Here is a 10,912-nt window from a genome sequence, read left to right as displayed (position 1 = left end):
AGAAGAATTTTTGAGATAATTTTCTGATTATATAAATGGAAAGAAACGAATTACAAATAAACCAAATGACCAACTAACTATCACTAATAAGCTTACATAGTCGATTGAGATTTGTAGAAATGAAGGAGAGAAGAATCAAAGATTGAAGGAAAGAGAAGAAGCATAAATCGAGTAAGGGAGTGTGAGAAGAGAGAAGAATTAACCTTAGATTCGATGCCTTTCCAATTCTGCTAAATGTTAGTTATAACAACCTTCGGCTGACGTGGCAAAATCTTAGCACTCGCAACTCGTTTATTTGAAACTAATCCTAGCCGTTAATTTGAAATTATGTTACTCTTCTTCGCTCATTCTATTATTTCTCTGCCTAAGCTTTCCTCTCATCGAGCCCAGCTAACAACACTAATCTTTCGACGACGTTAGATCATTACATGATGTTACTCAAGATTTACTTGACGTTGTTTTCAAGGAGAATACTTTCCGTATTCGTGGTTTTCTCAGCATGCGCATTAATATCCCCGGATTTGATTAAAATAGAGCAAATAAGGTATGTAAGATATATTTAGATCTCAGGGGGCTCAACATTATTGGTGGCTTAAATCCAAATCTTGATGAGGGGCCTTTTTTAAAAAAAAAAATAAAAAAAATCTTACATTTAAGTCTATTTTCCTTACTTTTTGAGATGCAAAGTTATTAGAGTAATATTTTGTTTATAATCGAGTTATTTTAATAATTCTTTTTCGCTTGATAATATAGCTAATCTATTTTAATGTCACATGAGACATTGTTGAACATAGGTAAGATTGTATTGCATTAAAGTTTAATAAACTTCTTCCCACAAACGCAATTGTTATAGGATCATTATTCGATAAGGAATATAGGAATTTGAAAAAGAACCAAGTCTTACCTTTTCACGTCTTGTTAGCTGATTAAGTATATCGATTAGGGTATTATTTCTACTCAAAGCATTTCCTTTAATACTTTTAATTCGAAAAATAAGTATAAACTATTCATCAAAGTGACTTTTCTCAGATTCTTATCACCTAGTGATCTAAAAAATTTTCACTAAATAAAAATTACAGATACTTTTCACGCTTCAGATTATTCAAATCTCTATGGTAGACATCAGTAACAAATCAAAGTTTTTTTTTTCTCTATTAACAAATTATAATTTTTTACCTCAGAATATTCAATTTTTGTAAAACATATTAATTCTTAAAAAGTACTGCTAGTAAAAAATGGGACCCTAAACTTTGGGGGCCTAAAGCAATTACTTGGGATGCCTTACCCTTGGGCCGGCATTGCTAGATCCGCGACATGTCACTTGTTGCAGGTAACATACATGTCTTATTTTTAAAATTATAGATTTCGCATTTTAATGACGTTTAATTATCTGTAGTTCAGTACTATTCTTTGAATGATTATATAACTTAAAATCCAAAAAAAAAAGGACCTTTTATTCTAGATTAAATATCTGAAAGTATTGAATTCACAAAAACTGTATTTTGAGAGGATTTTATCATCCTAATTGTGATTTTAAACAAAACGGAATGCAAAATTCGTTTGTTTAACTTCTCTATTTTGAATAATACTACAACAACAACAATCCAGTATAATTTCATTAGTGGGGTATGGGGAGAGTAGTGTATACGCAGGCCTTATCCTTACCCTGGGGTAGAGAGGGTGTTTTTCCGATAGACCATCGGCTTCCTCCCTCCAAGAATTCCCCACACTGCTCTTGGGGTGACTCGAACTCACAACTTCTTGGTTGGAAGTGGAGGGTACTTACCACTAGATCAACCCATGGATCCTTTAAATTGTTTCGGGCTCGAGGAGCAATGGTTAAGATATTTTATCAGATATTAGAGGAACCCATGGATCCTTTAAATCGTTTCAGGCTCGAGGAGCAATGGTTAAGATATTTTATCAGATATTAGAGGAAAGAAAAGCCATGATTGGAAAAAATAAAGCAAGCCCAAAGTCCAACATACTGGATACGAAGCTAGTTTCGCTTACATTTGCTGGTTATGAATTTACTGCTGAGGTTACAGCAAAAGCAATTATGTATTTGGAAAAACATCCCGAGTTTTTGCAGAAAGCAAAAGTACGTACACACTCACTACTTCTAGTTTAATAGTAATATTTTATATGATGTTCTTCTTAAATTTCTGAATTAAGTAATAGTTGAAAATCCACTTTCACTCAAATGTCTTGTCAGTAATTTTTTTTCTCTTTTCAGGAGGAACAAGAGGATATAGTTAAGAAAAGACCATCTTCAAATGCAGGCCTTAATATAGACGAGATTAGACAAATGAAGTATGTTACGAAGGTAAGATCTAGCTAATTCTTCTTAACTTATTTACTTACAGTATAATAAACTAGTAGAACACAATTCAATATGTAGAATTTTTATTTTAAATTTCAATTAATTAGTGCAAGATCAAACTCTTTTGGACTAACATATGGATTCTTATAAGTGTAATTAATCGGTACATATATTGGTACAAGTGATTAATGAAACACAGCGTTGTGCTAGCGTATCATCATTACTCCTTCGAGAGGGAAAAACTAGTGTTAACATAAATGGTTGGTAATTAATCTGTCTTGTAATACTTATTTCTACTTATTATAATCCCTCTTTAAATCCAATGATACATTAATTAATTAATTAATTCCTCTTAATTATGCAAGGTACGCCATACCCAAGGGGTGGAGGTTTTTGGTATTGTGAAGGAGTATCATATGGATCCTGATACTTATGTGAAACCTAAGGAATTCAATCCTTCAAGATGGAATGTACTAATATATAAATTTGAGTTCAAAAATAAATTTTCTTTACTTAGATAATGACATCCATGTATAATTGTTAAGTAAGGATATTATATTAAATATCCAATGAATTAGTAGTTATAATGAAAATTTTGTACAGGATCTTGAAACCAAGCCAGCCTATTTTATTCCATTTGGAAGAGGCCCCAAAATGTGCCCAGGCGCCAATTTAGCCGGGCTTGAAGTTTCAGTTATTTTTCAGTACTTTCCATCTCAAATTCAGTAATTATATATTCCATTCCATGAAATAATTAAGAAGAAGAAAATTAATTAATACTGATCTGTATATATGATGCAGGCTTGAGCAGCTTAATCAAGAGAGCAAGATTGAACGTCTTGAAAATTGTCTTGTGAGATTGAAGAAGCTCCCAAACATTATATGAATGACAACTTCAACATTTCCGGGGGCTCTTTTCATTATATTGTTGTCTATGTATGCGTAGGCGAATCCAAAATTTTGGCAGGATGGGTGCACTATTAAGAAGAGGTAGATCCAGAATATAAATTTTACAGGTTCAACCTTTAGTTCTTACGATTGCGTACCCATTGCACTTTTAGAATTATAAGTTCAAATTTTTGTTTTTTTAAATAGTAATTTTCTTACATATATATTAATTTTCCGTGTTGAAAATATTGAGATCAATTGAACCATTGACTATACATATTTTGTTTAATCATATACAATTTTACAGCGACAAAAGAAGAATAGAAATTTTAATGTGTGAAAATTTTGAAAGAATTAACCAAAAAAAAAAAGTACTTAATTAATACGCAAAAAATAACACCAGACACGCTCATCTCCCGTGAGCGTCTACTTCTAGAAAAAATAGGAAAAAAACAACAAGATTGACATAAGATTTGAATTCACAACCTCACCTAAAGAGATACACTCAATAATCATTATATCATATAATACTTTGAGCATGAATGCACACATATATATTTAAATATTTTTTAAAAAAATATAACATTACTGTACATGATTTAGAGCGGTGAGGTTTTAGCTGCAACCCCGTAGATACGCCGTAATCTTCATAATGGTAAGCATGTATGGGTTAATTGTATCTTTAATTCATTTTATCAATAATTAAGTTGTAGTCTAGTTTTCGAAAAAGTTTTAGTTCCAAATTCGATGCATCATTTAAAGACTCACCAATCACCTTTCATGTTTTTATCTGTCTTCCTCAATTCACCGAGTTTACATATATTAGGTACTTCTATTCGTACTGTTGGACGTTTCACTATCACTAGCATACTTAAAATGGTTGTTTTAGATCTTCTTAGCCTTTTACAATGTTGAATTTAAAAAATAATATTTTTTTTAGATTTCTTACGTATAAAAGAAAGACTCCTTACGTGTAAAAGTAAATCTCTCATGTATAAAAAAAGAGGTGAGATCATAAAAATAAAAATAAATTTGTAAAAGGCCAAAAAATCAATTGACACATGCTTAATGAAGATGCCTAGAGTATAAAAAAATATAAATGTGTAAAAAGGAATGCCTCGCACATGCTAATTCGAAAAAAAAAAAGAAAATGTTGTAATCGTACAATGAAAATAAAAATTTGAAAGGATGATAAAAGACAAAAAGTTTTGGGACAAAAATAAAAATGAAGAAAAAGACCAGGCACCCAATAATTATAATCAAGTAGATTGACTTTCACAAAGCACCTATTATTAAAAGTAAGAATTTAGTGCTGCATTGTAAAAATATCTTTCGTTAACTTAATTGCCACACCCCACACCTGACCACTAAATGTTGTGACATCATCACAACATGTCATGTTCTAGACAGTGTGTCCATTTCAATTTTATTTATTTTAGGTTAATTCTTTTCTCTAATTAAAGACTTAAGTAGCTACAACTAGCAAGATTGGAAATTTCCCATATTTTTTTATTAGTATTTATTTTGGGTACTAATGAAAATCATATTTTAAGCTAGAAATGATTAAAAAATCAACTTTGCCACAGGTTTCGTGTTTCCGACATCTCAAATTAATAGATAAAATCATGAGCTGTTTATTATTACAATATAGTATTTATTAGAAGAAAAAACATGTCGATCGGACCAAATGGGTTGAACAGAGACCTAACAATTAAGTATTAACACATGATGAGTCCATTTATTTAGTCGTTTAATTTGGCGAAACTTCTTATGATAAATTTCAAAGTTAATCTTTTTAACGGTCTCTTTACTTCATATTGAATGACTGATACATGAACAAACCTTTTCTTTTTCTTTTCCAGTTAACCTACCACGTTCTTTATATTAATGAATATGAATATAATGTGTAACAATTTGCGTTGATAAGGTTGGCTATTGACTTAAGACAATGTTTAATTTCTTATCCACTATGCCACGAGGCACTCCCATTTATCTGCTTGGCTGCCTACCATTTTTGTTGTTTCCCAATTGATGTTTAATATTAATATTGTATCCCGGGATTCAGATCGCGTAAGATCTATTAAAGGGGAATACGCTGTTTATTAAAAAAGTTTTATTCACGAAATTTAAATTTAAAATTTCTGGTTAAGAACAAGAGAATATTATCCAAGCCACCACAAACCATATAATTTGATTGCTAAGAAATCTCTCATTCTATATTTCTATTGGTATTATAAATAGAATAATATATGTTATCTTGTGTATTTTTACTAAACTTTACAATTTCATATGTGCGAAATAAAATATTATTCAACTTCGATAATTATGCAGTAAATGAAAATGGATTACTTATGTAACGACCCGGCCGGTCGTTTCGAGAGTTATAGCCCCGTTTTTTCTATTTCTATTATTTTTTGTGTTATTCAGCTATATTATGTTATATCGGATTAGTTGGTTCGGGACCGGAGTGGTTTCAGAGTGAATTGAGACACTTAGTCTCTTAAGTAGAAACTTAAGTTAGAAAAGTCAACAGGATGTTGACCTATGTGTAAACGATCTCGGATTTGAATTCTGATGGTTCCGTTAGCTCCGTTAGGTGATTTTGGACTTAGGAGTGCGTCCGAAATGTGATTTGGAGGTTTGTGGTAGAATTAGGCTTGAATTGGCAAAATTGGAAATTTGGTGATTTCGATCGGCAGTGAAAAATTTAATATCGGGGTCGGAATAGAATTTCGGAAGTTGGAGTAGGTTCGTAGTATCATTTGTGACGTGTGTGCAAAATTTGAGGTCATTCGGACATGGTTTGGTTGGTTTCAGCGTCGATTGCCGAATTTGGAAATTTAGAAGTTCTTAGGCTTGAATCCGAGGGTAATTTGGTGTTTGGATATTGTTTTAAGTGATTCGAAGGTTCGACTAAGTTTGTATGTTGATATATCACTTGTTGGTATTTTTGGTTGAGGTCCCGAGGGCCTCGGGATGATTCCGGGTGGTTAACGGATTTGTCGAAGTTGGAATTTGCAGCTGGAGCTGCTGCTTCTGCTATTTCCGCACCTGCGGAAGGAAGAGTCGTAGGTGCGAGGCCGCTGGTGCACGTGGGAAATGCGCAGGTGCGGGCAATACTAGGCTAGGCAGGTTGCGCAGGTGCAAGTTGGAGGTTGCATCTACGAGCCCGCAGGTGCGAAACCTGGGGCGCAGATGCGGAAAGGGGAATGCTGGGCAGGCTTCGCAGAAGCGGAGGAAAACGCGCAGATGTGCCTTCGCATGTGCGACGGGTTTGTCGCAGATGCGGAGTCTGGGCGGATAAGTGAGTTGTGCAGGTGCGGCTTCTTGGACCATAGGTGCGGTCGCGCGGGTGCGAGAAAAGGGGCCGCATGTGCGAGATGCCTAGACAGAAGGTATATAGGAACACTTCGCGAATTTTTGGGCATTCTTCACAATTTCTATTCAGATTTGGAGCTTTTTTTGGGAGAGTTTTGAAGAGGGAATCAATTTTTGGAGAGTTTTTCTTCACAATTTCATTTCTTCACGATTTCTATTGAGGTAAGTTACTTGAGCCTAATACTCATATATATATGGTAATTTTTTCGTTGTTTAATCATTGTAATTAGTGAAAATGAGGGGTTAGGACTTGAAATTTTTGGAGAGTAATTTAAGGATGTGAAGGACCAAATGATGTCGGATTTTGATAAATTTGGTATGGTTAGACTCGTGAGTGAATGTGCTTTCTAGTTTTGTGAATTTTGTCGGATTTTGAGACATGGGCCCGGGGCCGGGTTTGAGCCAATTTCAGGTTTTGGTCTAATTTTGAAGCTTTTCTTGTGGAATTCATTCCATTAGCGTATATTGATGGTATTGTACTGATTGTGAATAGATTTGAAGCATTTGGAGGCCGAGTCCAGAGGCAAGAGCATTGCGGGGTAGAGATTTGACCGGTTTGAGGTAAGTAACGATTGTAAATCTAGTCCTTAGGGTATGAAACCCCGGATTTCGTATCATTTTACTACTTTGAGGTGACGCACATGCTAGGTGACTGCCGTGTGGGCGTGCACTGTTGGGAATTGGTGACTTGGTGCGTCCCGTAGCAACTGTAAAGTTGCATATTTTGTTGAAACTATATTATACTCATATGTTTTAGAAAGAGTTTCTGTAAATTGGGCTGAATGCCATGTTTGGGCTTTGCGCCAGTGCTGTTTGGACCCTTAGGGGTTATTTTTTACTATCCTTTCATTGTTTTCGATTGAAAATCTATACTCAGTCATGTTTATACTTGTTTACCGCATAACTCAGTTTTATGACTCTATTTTGATGCATATAATTATTTTGGGCCGAATGCCCTGTTTTACTGTAATGCCCGAGTGGCTTGAGAGATTTATGACTGAGTGAGGCCGAGGGCCTGATTTGTGAGGATGAGTGTGGATTGGGGCTGCCCGCCTGCAGCATACTTTATTATTATAGCACGTGAGTTGTTCGTGCAGCACGTGAGTTATCCACGCAGATTATAGCGCTTGGGCTGAAGGAGCCCCTCCGGAGTCTGTACACACCCCAATGAGCGCAGGTACCTACTGAGTGCTGAGTGCCGAGTGCTGAGTGACTGGGAGGCATGAGTGATTGTGAGGTATGCTCGAGTGGCAAGAGTGATTGTGAGGTATGCCCGAGTAGCAAGAGTGATTGTGAGGTATGCCCGAGTGGTACGAGTGACTGTGAGGTTTGCCCGAGGGGCTGTATATGAGTGATATTTTTTCCGAGGGGCTGTTTATGATTTCTTCATTTTTGCTCACCTTTGTATTTCCTCTGTGTGAAAACTGTTGAAAAATACATTTAAATGATTTTTACTAGAACTAGGTTAAACGAGATGTTTTTATTCAAATTCTGATTTTAAAAGCATATGGTGTTTTACTGAGTATTCCCGATATGAATGTTATATGCTTTATTGCTCGTCACTACTGCTCAGTCTTTATTTATTGTTGTTACTTACTGAGTTGGCATACTCACATTACTCTCTGCACCTTGTGTGCAGATTCAGGTGTAGCTGGACACGGTAGCGGTTATTGAGTGTTCTGATTGCAAAATTTCTTGGAGATTCAAGGTAGTTGTTTGGCAATCGCATCCCTTGCTCTTCTCCCTCTTATCTTCCTCTAGTTGTATTTAGCTATTTTTCAGGCTGAGTTAGCCTTGATATTGTTAGACAGATTATAGTAGATGCTCATGACTAGTGACACCCCGATGTCGGGCTTTTCCTTCCGCACTTTTATTTTGATTGGAACTCCTTTACGAAGCTTTTTATGTTAAATAACCTTGAAATTATCTTTAAAATAAAAATATCGGTTTGTTTTGGAAATGAGTCTGCTTGCCTAGTTCCACGATAGGCGCCATCACGACAGGGGTTAGTTTTGGGTCGTGATAGATTGGTATCAGAGTCTAGGTTACATAGGTCTCACGAGTCATGATCGGGTTTAATAGAGTCTTGCGGATTGGTACAGAGACGTCTGTACTTATCTTCGAGAGGCTGCAGAACCTTTAGGAAACTCCACATTCTTGAATTCTTGTCGTGCGAATTTGTTGATTCTAGTAACTAAACATTTGTTGTTTCATTCTCTCACAGATGGTGAGGACTCGTGCTATCAGTCAGGAGGGCCAGCCACCAGTACCACTAGCCAGGGCCGCGAGAGGCCGAGGTAGAAGCCGTGGTAGGGGCAGAGGTGCAGCTCGTACAGCAGCTGGGGCAGTACATACAGATCCACCGGTTGTCTCACATCAGGACCAAGTTCCAGTTGTTGATGTACCAGATCAGGCACCACCTATGCCTATTGTGATTCCATGTCTTTAGGAGGCCCTAGCTCAGATTCTGACAGCATGTATCGGCCTTGCTCAGGCGGTCTCTATTTCGACGGCCGCAACCACTTCTCAGGCCAGGGGAGGCACTCAGACTCCCGTCGCTCGCACACCCGAGCAGGTTATTCAGGGACTTCAGACACCGGAGGCACCACCAGCCCAGCCGGTTGCAGTTACTCAGGATTATGTGGTTCCTGCTATGCCTGAGGATGATCAGCGTAGGTTGGAGAGGTTTGGGAGACTCCAGCCACCACCTTTTAGTGGCACAGAGAGAGATGATGCTCAGGACTTTTTGGACAGGTGTCAGAGGATACTCTGTACTGCTGGTATTTTGGAGACTTGTGGGGTCTCATTCACTACCTTTCTATTTTCTGGGGTTGCACTCAGATGGTGGGAGACATACGAGAGGCGTAGACCTGTTGGCGCAGCACCCCTTACTTGGCAACAGTTCTTCGTGGTCCTTTTGGAGAAGTTCATGCCTCGATCCCGCAGAGAGGAGTTGCGCACACAGTTTGAGTGGTTTCGCCAGGGTGATATGTCTGTGACACAGTATGAGATGCGATTCTCTGAGTTGGCCCGTCATGCTATCTGGTTGGTTTCCACGGACAGAGAGAGGATCATGAGGTTTATTGATGGCCTCACTTATCAGCTACAGTTGCTCATGACTAGGGAGCGGGTTTCGGGTGCTACCTTTGATGAGGTTGTCAACATTGCTCGGCAGATTGAGATGGTTCGCGGTCAGGAAGGGGGTTGAGAGGGAGGCCAAGAGGCCTCGTGGTCAGGATAGATTCAGCGGTGCTCCTTTTGGGGGTCAGTTCCAGCACGGTAGAGGTTGTCATTTCAGACAGGCTCAGTCAGCTCGGCCATTTCATCGGGGTGCATCATCTGGCCATGGTTCTCACAGTTCTCATCAGGGGCAATCATCACTTAGTGCCCTTCCAGTTCAGAGTTCGTCCCGTGCTCCACCTGTTCAGGGCTCTTTCATGCCAGGTTCTTCTACCAGTCATCCCGGTGCTAGGGGTTCCCTTCAGTTTTCGCCGCCAGCACCAGGGAGTTATTTTGAGTGTGGGGAGGTTGGGCATATGTGGAGGCAGTGTCCTCGTCGTTATGGAGGTCTATCTCAACAGATGAGTCAGCCTTCGACTACAGCACCAGTTACCTCACCACCCGCCCAGTCAGCTCGGGCTGGAGGTCGGTCAAATAGGGGTCGCCCTAGAGAGGGAGGCAGATCAGGGGGTGGTCAGGCCTATTTCTATGCTCTCCCTGCCAGACTAGATGCTATTTCTTTAGATGTTGTGATTACAGGTATTGTCTGAGTTTGTCACAGAGATGCCTCAGTATTATTTGACCCTGGTTCCATGTATTCATATGTTTCCTCGTATTTCGCCCATTTTCTGGATATGCCCCGTGAGTCTATAATTTCTTCTGTTCATGTATATACTCCTGTGGGCGATACTATTATTGTGGACCGCATATATCGGTCTTGTATGGTGACTATTGGGGGTCTGGAGACCCAAGTGGACCTTTTGCTGCTTAGTATGGTCGACTTTAACGTGATATTGGGTATGGATTGGTTATCTCCATGTCATGCTGTTCTAGATTGTCACGCTAAGATGGTGACGTTGATTATGCCGGGAATTTCGATAGTTGAGTGGAGCGGTTCTGTAGATTATGTACCAAGTAGGGTGATTTCATATTTGAAGGCTCAGCGCATGGTTGAGAAGGGTTGCCTATCTTATTTGTCTTTTGTGAGGGATGTTAGTGCAGAGACTCCTATCATCGATTCTATTCCGGTGGTACGTGATTTTCCGAATATGTTTCCTGCAGACCTGTCGGGCATGCCGCCTGACATGGATATTGACTTTGGTA

At 38.3% G+C, this 10,912-nt stretch overlaps 1 protein-coding gene across 1 annotated transcript; it reads left to right on the top strand.

Moving 5' to 3' along the window:
• The first annotated feature begins 1,740 nt into the window (after window positions 1-1,740).
• LOC142177000 (7,8-epoxymelianol synthase CYP88A108-like) lies at window positions 1,741-3,453 on the top strand. The gene is made up of 3 exons (XM_075245321.1): window positions 1,741-2,101; window positions 2,237-2,326; window positions 3,125-3,453. Exons 1-3 carry the CDS (start codon window positions 1,907-1,909, stop codon window positions 3,128-3,130), a joined length of 291 nt encoding a protein of 96 aa, XP_075101422.1. The 5' UTR covers window positions 1,741-1,906; the 3' UTR covers window positions 3,131-3,453.
• Window positions 3,454-10,912: the final 7,459 nt, after the last annotated feature.

This window comes from Nicotiana tabacum, chromosome 23, assembly GCF_000715075.1.
Source record: "Nicotiana tabacum cultivar K326 chromosome 23, ASM71507v2, whole genome shotgun sequence".
Classification (NCBI taxonomy): domain Eukaryota; kingdom Viridiplantae; phylum Streptophyta; class Magnoliopsida; order Solanales; family Solanaceae; genus Nicotiana; species Nicotiana tabacum.
Note: the sequence above shows the minus strand (reverse complement) of the source record. Positions and strands in the feature narration are given on the sequence as shown.